The sequence below is a fragment of the Melanerpes formicivorus genome, unplaced genomic scaffold (genome assembly GCF_026170545.1).
Source record: "Melanerpes formicivorus ecotype bairdi unplaced genomic scaffold, bMelFor1.0.p_v2 SCAF_49, whole genome shotgun sequence".
Lineage (NCBI taxonomy): Eukaryota > Metazoa > Chordata > Aves > Piciformes > Picidae > Melanerpes > Melanerpes formicivorus.
In genome coordinates, this window is record NW_027142401.1 from 2,237,782 (window position 1) to 2,251,350 (window position 13,569).

Sequence of the window (13,569 nt, forward strand, 5' to 3'; positions counted from 1 at the left end):
ACTACATGATCCTTGTGGTCCCTTCCAACCCTGAATGATACTATGATAATGTTGCTAAGTTTTACAACAGGACTTTTCAGATAAAATAATCACTGTTAATTCATTCTAAATGCTGGTCACAACCAATTTAACTGGCACACAGACAGTTAAAATGCAAATGTTGGACAGAAAAGCTACTTTTAATGGGTAAGAATTATGCTTTTCTTCTGGAGATTTTAAGATTCACAGATGGAACAAAAAGATGGTAGGCGTTCTTGATTGCATAGCAGCCAAGGAAGCAGGAAGGAGAAATTCTTGCTAGACAATGCAAAGTAATGACACTGAAACAAATCTGGAAGTGTGGGGAGAGTTTTTCAACCCTTTTGTAATGCTAGAACAATATTACTTGGCCCTAGTTTACAGCTGCTTACCGTGCTTAAGCCAGGAAGTAGAAGCTAACTGGTGTGGTGGATGACAAAAGATTAGAGTCAAAACAAAAGTATGGTTTCAAGAGCTTTCTCTATGTGACAACCTAAAGGCACAACAACAGAGAGAGAAATACAGGTATCTCCTGACAATTACTTTCTTCCTTTTTTTCCCCCCTCCTTTTCCAGAATTCAAACCATTTGCTGTTATTTTGCAGTCACTGTGCTTCCAAAACTAAAAATGGAGAACTTTCATAACAAAAAGAAAAGGAACTTTTCAACCCTATAAAAACACTTCATGGGAATATGGTGGCAATTACTGACTTATGTGACAAATGAGGACACTCATTAGCATCCAGTTTACTACTGTAAGCTGTAATCAAACCACAGACTAGGTCAAAATCTTTGCTTCAAAGATTTTCAAAGTGTGTGTGTGTGCACATGCAAGTCATGCAAAATTACTGTGAAACAACCACCATGCAGTAACTCAACTCTATTTTGTTAGAGGGGACAAGGAAAATTCGGATTTTAGTAGTGACAGAATTCTTAGTGAAGTGTTATAGTTTAATAATCCCTTCATGTAGTTAGTACATATTCACTTAATTTTTCCAACTGAGGGAATTTTTCCTTTTTTTTGCTAAGTATCACCAGAAACTGTCAGAATAAACTTTCAAAACAAAACCACTGCAGTCAAGGAAGCTTCTCTAGAGTGACACTGATTGAATAACGCTGTCCACTAAGAGCTTTGTATAGCTGATGACATCAGTTAGCAAATCATTTTTACCAGGTACTTCAGTATTGAAGTTTGGTTAAACTTGTAGTTGAAATAGGTCAGCTGGTCTGAAAACTCTTAAAGAGCAAGGCAGTGCCAACCAAATTGTGTTAACTGCTCAAGAAAATGAAGGGCACCATAAAATAAAGAGAATACAAACTCTTTAGTGTTTTGTTTAGGGTATTTACATTACAAGAAGTTTTTTAGTCTCATTTCCTTAGACTGCAAAAATAATGACAAGCCTATAAATAGGAATTACAGCTGGATTCAAGGTCATGGTAAAAAAAACACCACTAAAAAAGCCCACAACCCCCCCCCTCAGGAGTACACGATTTAAGAAGCTGATGAAAGCATCTTGTTGAAAATTTCTCAGAACAGGAATATCCTTAAAATCAAATTGTACAATGTTTTTAAGCACACATTTAAAAGCATTTAGCTCTTTACCTCCTTAACTACAGATTTGTATGTGTTTTCAACATTTCTCATCTAGGAAATGACTGTTGAAAGTTTTGACACGTTCATCACATTCAGCAGGTAGAAAGTTAAAGTTGGTTGCCCCCATTACAGAAAATGATGCTTAATGAAAAACAAACAAAAATAAAACCACAAAACCAACAAAAAGCACAACAGAACTTGTGGAAAAAGAAAAAAAAAAACTGTCTTCTATATAGATAGGCAAAAAAAAAAAAGGTTGCATTACAAGATTCAGAATCTGCACTTACTCTTTACCCCTTTCTTCCCCTTTCGTTCCTTCTTGTACTGTTCCTTCAGTTTACTTATTAGTCCCTGGTCTACATCCCAAACCTCAGCAGTTGGGGACAGGTCATCTTTGTCTACATGCAGCATATTATTAAAAGGAAAACAAAATCAGCAGTTGGCAATGCAAGCTGTTGGTGATTTACTATCATAGCTGTAGAAGAGCATCAATAAAAAGTTCTTAATAAATCTTTACTTTAAAGGTGCAGTCTCAGTTTTAAGTTCACAAAAGGCTAAGTCTCATTTCATACAGTTTTTTCCAAGACACTGTATAACATCAGTTACATAAAATCACATGTTAATTTGTTACTAAGGAGCAAACAAATTAAGCTTCATAAGTAACTTTGTTAGATACTTCAAAACACACAAAAAATTCATTGGTGTTCAGAAATGATTACTGCATCTTTAGAAAGACAGTGTTAAAAAAAAATTATTCAGCCAGTGTTGAATAAGCAAATAAAAGTATTCATGCTGTATCTGTCATGAAAATGCAAGCTGAGAAAGTCAGTGCCAGTTCATTCACGGAGACCACCATGCATCCTGTCACACTCATTCTACATGCACAAGAAAGAAACTTTGGTCCTCCATACAACCAGAGAAACAAGTCTATAAATTCAGCTTTTTACATAAAGAGAAGTGATTTGCATAGGGGAATAAATTGAAATCTTGAATCTCTCATCCAGCAATTAAACTAGAATTCGCTGCAATACAACATTCCTCAGCAGTTTCAGAAGACACGTCTTTCTGCTTGACAAACAGAGCAGTTAATGATTCTCCAAGAGAAGTCAAGTCTCCACTTTTCTAAGCTATCCACCTCAAACATTTCTGGAAACACAGAAATTAAAGGATAAACTTGTTTCTGAGACAAGGTAAACGTAATATTTGCAGAAGGACTTTTGCTGATAGACGGCTAGGCAGCAACCAAACTCTGTGTGCCAGTTAAGCTCACGTTCGCAAATTCTTTAGGCATAATAAAAGTAAGTTATTCAATTCCCAACTTCCAGACAAACCCACAAATAGATGTTTGAATAAAACAGCAATTCTGGAAGTTTTAACCATTACAGTCATTTAAGTGCATAAGAGGAGTCACAGACAGCAGAAACAAAGAAACATGCATTTAGGACGCAAACGAATAGGAGTAATTTCAAGTACGTGTGTCATGAAAAACATGGTGGGAGGAAATATCCTAGGAGACTGATGCATCTACCATCATTCAAGTATGGCTGATCCATCACAAAGAGAAACAATCTTGATCAAAGAGGTGGAATACAGAAACAGCAAGGGTAGCAAAGACAAGTAATGGGCAGCATAATGGCTCAGTCCCCTGAGCTGTCCACAAAGAATGGTGGAGAGGAGAATGGAACGGTGATATCCTACACCAAACTGCAGCTACAACTACCAAAGACTTCCATCTTTATGATTGCAGAGCAAAAAGACTGACAGACAAGAATAGCAAATGTTCAGGAAACACAAGAGGCACAAAGATAAATCAGAGGACATGCCTAACCGAAAGAAGGAGGAAATTTGAAAAAGAAAGAAGTAACAAAACCCACTGGACAATCAACAGAACACCCCAGAACAAACACACAAACCCCACAACCTACAAAACAAACAGAAAGAAACCCAAAACCCCAAACAAACAACAAACCTAAACCAAATTAAAGGAAACTCAGTAAAACATCCCAAACCCCCCAAATCCAAGGCTCCACTGCAGCACTGCAGAGGATTCAGGAATTAAACTGAACCAGAAGTTGACAATACATTCTGAAAAACCCCCAAACTACCAACAACTCAACAACTACAACATAAACCTCACTCCCCCCCACCCTGCATAAAACAATAAACCCAAAACAAACACACACAAAAAAACCTAAAAATAAATAGCAACCCAACCCCCAAAATCCCCAACCAAGAACACCAAAAAAAGACCCAAAACCCCAAACCAATGAAAAAGATCCAAAACCAACCAACCAAAAAAACCCCAAACGCAACCATATGAAAACCAACCAACCCATCCAAAAAACCCACCCCAAATGAATAAGAAAAGACCAAAGTCACCACAAGAAAACTGTCATTCTAGCACACCTGAAAAAAAGAGTGGTATATTAAAGAGGAGTCTACATAATCCAGTGGAGGTGATGCTAAAAGTACCACGTTCAGGCTGTGTTCTACACTAGAAATTTAGAGAATGTCTGGAAGATTGCTAACCAAACAGGGCATCATTAAATATCAAGACAAAGGATGTGAAGGAACTGGGCTCATTCAGTCAACAGAAAACAGGCAAAACAAGCCTACGAACATAAATATTCAAACCTAAGGCTGTCGGCTGCTGAAATGTAGGTCAGAAAGAGAAAACTCGATAAAATGCTAACTCTGATTAACCACAGGTTGTGAAACGGATTTCAAGGGAGGTTTTTAGAAAAATCCAGCAGTGTTCATCTCAGGTATGCCTAGGTAATGCTTAGCAGCTATTTCAGAAGAGAGCCACCTGAGTGGAAGCAGTTAAGTTCCTCAGACTGCCTGTAGTGTTAACAGCCATCACTAAACTGACAGTAGGACAGCACAGACTGCCCAGGATGTCCAGTAACCAATATAATTTAGTGGAGAAGGAATCAATTTTTTTCCCCCCACTTTTTAACTTATTAAAAAGATAACCCAAGAGACTCTGAATTCTAGTCACCTGGAATTCTGGGCACGGTTAGTAATTTTTTGACTCACAGCCCATCTGTAAACAGAAATTTTATGTTTCCAGGAGAGGAGAAATTCAGTGATGAACAGACATCAAAATCATAAGCAGAATATGAAGTCTACGTTAACATGTAGCATCTGTAATGTCTTACAGAATGTATAACTATGCATTTATTCCTGTTGGCTTAAGCAAACAGGAGTTCTATATGAATCTTTCTGGTGATGATGCTGGATTACCACAAGACAAAGCTTTTACTCCAAAATGTACATTCTTTTGTTAATGTGCTAAGAACTTCAGTTCTTTCTTTACCACTGAAATTGCTCATCATTCACTATCTTGAAGGTGAAAGTAACCTGTTCTTAAATAAAACAGGTCCCATGACAAGACATTTTAAATCATGTTTGAAAATAACTTAAGAGTCAAAGTATATTACATGAGGAACTTATAAAAGGAATATGTTCATAGAAAGCTGCATCATGGGATGGAAAGAAAAAGAAAGGCAACCCAAACTTCCACACTGGGGCTGGTTTGCAGCAGTCTCCAATAGCAAAAATGTAACTACCAAATCTGCAATGAAATATTTTAGAGTATCTGAAGTTGGACCTAAGATAATACATGGACTAAACATTGAAAGTAATGATAAAAGCCAGACTAGGTAGTAAGCATAGAGTCTAAACATCAGAAGGTTGTTTTCTTTAGACACCAACTAAAAGCATTCTAAGAAAGACACATAGAAACATTTACACTTTTTCAGAAAGTCTAAATCTTTGCAAGAGTAAGAAGCCTTGGAAGGATGCCAATGACAGGAAAATTAAAACAGGAGGAAGAAAAAGCTGAAAAGATAGAACAAATTAACTGAAAACTTAAATTGATGGTTGATGCAATTGTTTAGGAAATAATGACAAGTATTTAAACAACATAAGAACATAAGCCAATAAATGAGTGGATCTGGAGATTTCAAGTAATGGCAGTTTCACAGGGTCCAAAATAATGTGACAGGCTCAAATAAATTGGTTTAAACAGTGTATTATTATAGAAGGCATTTAAGTGGGACAATGCTTGAAATGTTATTTTTGATAGGTGAGAGAGAAGCATTGTCTTTAAACATTTGAAATGGACATGCCACTTAAGCAGATACATAAGACTGTATCCTTAAACACTCACTGAAGGAAAGAATAGTTGTACTAAACTCTCTGACAGGCTATGAAAAAAGCATTGCTACTACAGTTGAAAGTGTCTCCTGACTCATTTAAATAGTAACTCAGTACAAAATATATGTAACAAACTCTTTTCATACAGCAGAACTGAGAACACGTACTTTCTATGATGAAAAGGCAGCTTTATGTTTAGTTTCTCCTCGCTACTTCCTTGCCTCAGGTGTGTTTTGGTAACAATGGAATTGATGCAGTTAAACTGGCCGATATTGAAAAGGTGTCACATGGCTGTAGGAACTCCTAAAATGCTGTGCCTCACTGAAACTGTAGAAAAAGACATTCCAACTTCTCTCTGAAAAGTGCAGTGGGTCAATTTGGTGTTAAAAATAGATATTTAAGTCTGACAGCAAATGAACCACTTGAAAACAAGTCTGAAAAAAAAATCACCTAAATTCCAAAGTCAGCACTGCACGTGAATCAAAATCCCTCCCACTCTGGGTAACAGAAGATGACCAAGACACAGCAGGCTGAAAAGTAATACTGGAAATTTGGAATTTCAGTGGACAAGATAATTCAGTAAGTTTCAGCAGTTTGCTCTGGAAAAAGATGGGTAAAGCTTGGACTACATGAATTATAAAATCAAATTGTCCTTTCTTCTGTATACAAGAGTGGTAAGACTGAAGATAGAAGCAGAACTTTCTGCATTGCTATACATTTGAAGGGATGTTGCACACAAAGTCAAAACCTTGGCTTCAGGGCCAGGAAGAAATGCTTTTTTAATCCTTGGTACCTTCTAAATCAACACAGGATGATTCTCCTCAAAGATGTGTCAGCATTTTGATTTCTGTAGACCTTTATGTTCTCTCTGTCACTGAGGTGTTAAGTATGACAAATTCATTGTCTCAGTGACATAGAATGGGCAAAACAAGATGATCTAGTGGCACTTTTTGGCCTTACAATGAAAGGCTGATGAGATGCAACCACAAAACTGCTTGTGCCACAGGTCAGAAAATTAAGACAGTCAAGTTCACATTTTAAGGCAGATGTGAATTACTTGGTTCATTATTCTTTTTCCTCCTCAATTTCTCCTTTTGAAACATGTAGGCTCCAGGAGCTTAAGCCATAACACTTAGCACATGTTGTTTCACATCAAGTTAGTAACCTACTTATTATCCACTCTAGAATTAAAAATCAACAAAAAGTTGGGCCCTAACAAATATTCTATTGATTCTACCAATGCAAGTCACTTTAGCAGTAACTTCTACAAATCTCAGCCCAAAAAACTAAATATACCAATTGCCTCTTTTTACAAGAACACAAAAAGTACACATTTACCTTGAGCATGAAAAGTTTATGGGTCCTGATTAGACCCAAACTTTTAAAGAAGGAAAAAAAAACACCACCAAAGCACTACATTTGAAAGCAAATTGAATGCAAAAATATTCAGAATCCTAGACCTTCATTCAGGAAAGAAAATGTTTTCTGAAATACAAAACCTGAAACAAATGTAGCTATAATTGCATTTGTGACAACTACAACAGCATAAATGGACATGAAGATACGTTTCAGCATCCAATACACTGTTTCCTAAGCATCAGCCTGTGATCAACACAATCAGCCACACATCCACACCATCTCAGTAGGTTTTGCAGCTCTTAGGTACTACCATGAACAAGTATTCCTTATTTCTCAATGGTTTTGTTAGCATCTTACCCCACTCTGTTCCATCTCCTGAACTTCGAGCTTCTCCAGCTCCCTCACCATCTTCAGCTGTCACTAAAAAATCAAATTCCTTCAAAGCTTCTTCAGTATCAGGGTCATCTGTAAGGTCAGCAGCTAAACCTTCATTACCAATCTGCAAGCAGATACATATTTTTCTGCAGTTGAGTCACGTACAGATGTACAAATAATTAGGCTAGAAATTATACCAATTACTCTGAATACTTGGCTGCAAGGGGAAAACACTTTTCAACATGAAATGCAGAAAAAGGACACTTGGATATAGTCAGACGTAGAGCTGCTTACAAAAACAACAAGAGTAGTGCAGCCTAGTGATTATTAGGAAGTGGAGAGAATACTGGCACCAGGTTTAGCAACAAAACCAATCATATACATCCCAGTCTTCACTTTTTAAAACATAGCAATTGGGAAATGTCACTGGTTTTCTTGCAGCATCAATAGCTCTCCAGAGAAGATTTATAAATTAGCTGTGCTCTCTACCAGTCCAGAAGTCTTTATTGCTTTCTGCTTCTCATTGCTATTTCAGTGTCAGAATAAGCTTGGAAAATCAGGCATCTTCAGAAAAATGTCTTTTTACTAGTCTACCACAACTTTACCTTAGCACAGGGAAAAACAACCTCCCTACCAAAGCATCAGTGAAAAGCTTGCTTTCATTCTGCAGGTGAAGAAAACTTCCACTTGGGGTTATGTTTCAATGACTTACATGCTTTTGCAGAAAGATACAAATGAAGAAAAATAACTATAAATGGTCCTTCTACTTTCTACAAAACCAGGCTTCATCAAGAGTAAAAGAACATGAGCATAATGTCTTCACTTGTGCTTGGAAATGCACTTATTAGCTAATATTTTTATGAATCTACTGCTTTTGAACAACAACAAAACTATTCAACTGCTTGCTAGATTAATATATTTACCAGAAGTGCAAGTTAATACCAAAGGTATGGCAGAAAACCCTTCTGACAAGTTAAGTCAGGGTATTAAGACTTGCATCACGCCAGGCTAAGGCTGCTAGTGATTCAACAAAATTCAGCACAGCTGGAGGGGGCATGCTACAGATCTCTGTACAATTTTCATAATCGACCTCTTTAGACAAAGAGACTCCATTCACAGGGAGACCCTTCCAGTACAGGAGAAAGGACTACAAAAAGATAGGTAATACACTCTATCCTACCTAGAAAGCTCCTTACAGAATGGAAAACTATGGAGGAAAACAGAACAAAACTGAACCTTGAACAGAAGACACTAGAGACAAGTCTCTGCTAGGTTTTTAACATATGTAGTAAAAAGCTGCATAACAGAAAGAATGAAACTTGTATTTGCCATTGAATTTGTAGTGTCAAAAAACCAAATGTAGTTCCTTCTAAGAAACAATCCCTACCTTCTACACAATTCAGGAAGGATGCATATTTCATTCTGCTAAATTTACCTCTTGAAAGGACTCAAAGTATGCAGAGAACCCAAGATGGGCAAATGGGTTACCTTCCACCAATTAACTCACACTGGCAAACAGGATGGGTGGTTGGATCTAAGTTTTAAAGGTAACACACTGATGACACAATCACATTTCCCAGAAATGCACCTCTGGACAAATTCAGATAACGAAATTACAACAACCGTTGTAGCATTACACATTCCTCATCAACTGGGGAAAAAAAGACACCCCTTTTAAAGGGGGATTTCAGCTACATATTAAAAAACTAACAATAATTAAAATGAAATATTTAGTAACTCAAATCTTTTTACTTTGTGTTTCTTATTTATCCGGTGCTTCTCTTTTCCTTCTGCAATATCTTCTATCATATCGCTCTCTTCATCTTCATCACTATCATCTGCGTTTTCCAAGAAGTTAAATGTTTCAAGAACATCACCAGAATTCCTAAAAACATTAACAGAAAAGCCTTTTTACTTCAAGAGATTGTAGAAGACCAGATTAAATGCAATTGCTACCTAACAGCTCAAGCATGAAAACTAGCAAAGCAACAGAAAACAATTGTACGAAGTTCCTACAGTTCCCGTTTATGAAATCTCACCCAACAGAATCTTTCCTTAAAATGACAATTCCAAAGTGGTTATATGACTGAAGTGCAACTACATGACATATTTTCCTGCATATGTGTATAATATGCATGTATGTAATAAGATACATCTGTTCCTAAATAAAATCAGTTTTGCTGAAGTTGATCATAACATACAGTCAGCTACACTCACAGGCATTCAGAGATTCTGGAGATGAAAGTTCAATGTGAACTCACAGTGAGTACCAATGACTCAGGGTAAGAGATTTAATGAAGTTCTTATCTCTTCACTTACCTTTTGATTTCCTGTCCCTTCTGTTTTGATGAAGGGGATTCACCCCCATTGAGGATCTGTTCTAAGTTCTTTGTCTCTACTGAACCATTTGGTTCGGAATTGGAGAGCCCAAGCAAAGACCTTACCCGCTGGGAGCGTACATCCAATATCGTATCTGTGTAACCTACTTCCTGAAGATACCTACATGAATTATGAGGAGGAAAAAAGAGAAAAGCATATTTGAGGGAAAAGGAAAGAAATTAGTGTTGACCATTAAAAATGAATGCCACTATTATATCATTTATGAAAAAATAAGCTGTGTCACTATTCACCTCACACAGAAAACTCACCTCTGGACTCCTCGAAGCTCAAAACAACCAAGTCCAGTATTTGCCCACCTCTATTACTCTATTTCATAAAGTAAGCATATATACAGCTGCTCATACTGCAGAGGAAAGTTTGAAGATACAAATATTCAACAGTGTTACTTACTGTCTCAGTAACTGTCTGCCTTGCTTCCAGGTCAATTGGCTATTTTGAGGTACAGCAGGAACCTCCATATCTTTGGTATCTTCTGAAAGACACAGTGTCAGAGCTGAGTAGGGGCTTTTGTGTTTGAGGTTTATTTTGTCTGCCTTAGGTTTGGGGGGTTTTGTGTGCGTGTGGTTTGTTTCTTTGTTTTCAAAGATCCATTTCTTTTTCACAAGATACCAATGAAACTCAAAGCAAATCTTTTAACAAAAGCTTTACACAGGTTGCCATCTCACTGCGGCAGAATCTATGGTTCAAACTAAAAGATTTTCAACACAGTTTTTAAACATAAGAAAAACCTCATCAAGCAAGAGATAAGAACTGTGCAGTCTAGTTTCAACTGAGTGTAAAAGGACCCCAAGTGTGGCACCTCTAAAGCAGAAGAAAATAAACAAAAAAAAAGGAGTGATAGGGATAGAAGTTTGTGGAGCCCAATTTTAAGGCACGTTACACAAAAAAGGCCAATGGTGAGACTTCCCAAAGACCTACATTTCTTAAGAGAAGCAACATGCAGTTCTCCTTATTAAATGGGTCAGTGTGGTTATGAAAAATGTTTCTTCTAATACTGTGAAGAGCAAAATTGTTATGCTTAACTTTTTATCTATATGGCAAAATCAGACAATATGGAGTACCAATAGGTACAGTGTATCCTTCCCTCTAAGGAGTTTTTTCCCTTCATTTAAGATAAAAACAGGAACTCAATGGCATTTTTTAAGGCCACTTTAGTACCAATTTTCCCCCTCATTCTTTAAAAACTAGCATCCTATAGAAGCACCAAAACCCAACAGTATTTATGTTTATTATCTACTTTCCTTCTGCATGGATGGCACAACAGCAAAAAAAATTAGATCCTTCAAGAAGAGAAAAACAACAGCTAACTAGGAAACTGTCCACCATTATTTAGAGCTTTCTTGGACACTCAGAGCTCTTTTAATAAAGGGAAGGTCAATTACTTTTGATTTTCAGACTAAATAATCTTTACTGAATACTACACCTTTCCCAGACATCTCCTCTGTAACACATGGGTGGGGAGACTGCAAGCTGCAATAAATTAACACAGCAGATCTAGAACAGTGCATGAACAAATGATACTCAAACAGTCTATTATATATATATAAAATTTACCTGATTCAAAAGTTGGCATTTTCAAGTCCCCTTGGTTCAATTCTGTGCCATATTTTAATTTATGATATTTTGCCCTGAAAAATTATGCAAAGGTTCAGCAAACTGGCATACAATGCTTTTATCAACTCAAAGTATTCTACTACTCCCCCATTGAAAGCAATCATACCAATACAATGCAATTTATCACCACAGTTTGATTTGGAGAATTCTTGCACCATACAATTACTTCTAGCCTATCAAGAACACAGTTTTGACATAAACTGTCAAATAACTCATACAGGAGAATTTAGTATTTTCATCAGGACTTTGGATTTTCTCATGTCAGCTACTAAGAGAATCTTTCAAAAACTAGAAGGTTCAACCATTTAGCAGAGATTATCTTGTCAGTTGTGGCATTGTCATAGCTAACCAACTGCCCTACAAAGAATGAACCTCCTATTTAGAAGTCCTGCCTGACACCTTTAACTTCTGCTTCATTTGCTTTCCTGATCTACCTCTGCTTGTGGCAGAGCTCTTTCCCTCTCAAGAGCCATGTAAGAGTGCTAGTTTCCCTCATCACATATATGCTCTTACTGACTTTCTCCTTCATACTGACTGCTGAAGGCATAGCTTCTGATTCCTGCTCAGACCACCTACACAAACATGCCTCACTCCTTCCTAGCTCCTAATCTCTGATCACCTAACCTCTGCTTCTCTATCTCTTTTTAAAACAATCAGTCTTGGTGGTACTATTTCCATGCACATATGCATGAGCCTCCCAAATCTCATCCTCCAGCAACGCTGCTTATCAAAGTGTCTTCAGCTTCCCTTACCTCCAGGAATATAACATGAGCTACCTACATCTATATCCTGGAATTTATTAACTTTATCATACATCTGTCACAATTTGACTTTTGCCTCATACATCCTTGGCAAAAATACTCAAAATCTCAGGGAAAAAAATCCTAGACCTTCTGCAGTGGAGCCAAGGTGAAATCTCTGTAAAAATATTAGCACCCACATTTGAAAGAAGTCTCTAAAAAATACAGTTGTCCCCATAACTCTAAACACTTGACCAAAGTTTTAAGAATAGTTGTAAGATATCTAGCTCCCACCAATCTTAAAGACTGCTCTCCAAGATGAAACTTCTCAAGAAAAGATGCGTAATGGAATGTGTGTTGCACAAAAGAAAGGATTTCCACAAATCTTCTCAAATGGCTGAGTCACTGTTCTAAATGTTTTTAAACTGATATATTTGATGATCTTGAAGACTTGCTTCTAAAGTACAGACATTTCAGCTTAAACTGCAATTAGTAACAGTCTCATTAACAAATTGTCAGTAGATGGCACTCTTGACCTTTTACAGTATGAAAAAATCCTGCATTTCATATAGATTGCATTCTAAGTAACTGTAAGGCTCCTGAAGACTGGCTATTTGTGTGACCTCAAAACTGACTGCCAAATACAGTATTTTTTGCAGTTATTTGGGAATACCTTCATATTTCATCCATGTAAGAATGGATGCAAGAATGTACTAAGAATGTGGTAAGAATGAAGCATTACGAATGTCTACCCCCGGTGCTCTCTTCAAACTGAGACACAAAGCTTTGTTCCACCAAGCTTTCCAGGAATAAGTATAGACATGATTTATATGCCCTATAAAGTACAGTACATTTAGGGTTAAAAACAGAACAAAAATGTACACAATGAAAACAATTAAGAAACTGTTAAGTCGAATTCAGCTTAAGAAATGTTTCTGCTCAATTTATAAGTGAAGCCAATAAAGCACTGTAAATGAAAAGTCAACCTGAATTTCTTCACTATTGTTCAGTGCACATGTGGCAAATACTATTTAGCAGCAGTTGTCCCATTTTGGAGCTAACATTTCAAAATATTCATTGAAATCCTGCTTTAACTGTTCATTAGAGAAGATGATGTATCAATGTTATACCAATGACCAGCCATAACAAGTATGGCAAATATCGCTGCGTGTAATGAGACTGGTGTGCTTCACATTACACCTGATTCTCAACTTCAATTTTACAGTAAGAAATTAATGTTCTTAAATTCCAATAAGCTATACATTTACATACATATCCCTCTCTGCACTGTCACACAAACAAGGGTCAT

At 36.8% G+C, this 13,569-nt stretch overlaps 1 protein-coding gene across 4 annotated transcripts in view; it reads right to left on the reverse strand.

Moving 5' to 3' along the window:
* The window catches only part of STRN3 (striatin 3), a 65,381-nt gene that overhangs the window by 26,203 nt on the left and 25,609 nt on the right, over positions 1-13,569 (reverse strand). For 2 of the 4 annotated variants that reach the window (XM_068160316.1, XM_068160314.1), the window contains exons 3-8: positions 11,461-11,534; positions 10,297-10,378; positions 9,826-10,005; positions 9,259-9,391; positions 7,489-7,630; positions 1,899-2,009 (exon numbers count right to left, since the gene is read on the reverse strand). In XM_068160316.1, coding sequence (XP_068016417.1) covers positions 1,899-2,009; positions 7,489-7,630; positions 9,259-9,391; positions 9,826-10,005; positions 10,297-10,378; positions 11,461-11,534 — 722 coding nt within the window. The remainder of the gene's footprint in view (positions 1-1,898; positions 2,010-7,488; positions 7,631-9,258; positions 9,392-9,825; positions 10,006-10,296; positions 10,379-11,460; positions 11,535-13,569) is intronic. The other 2 variants (XM_068160318.1, XM_068160315.1) reach the window with 1 other exon arrangement.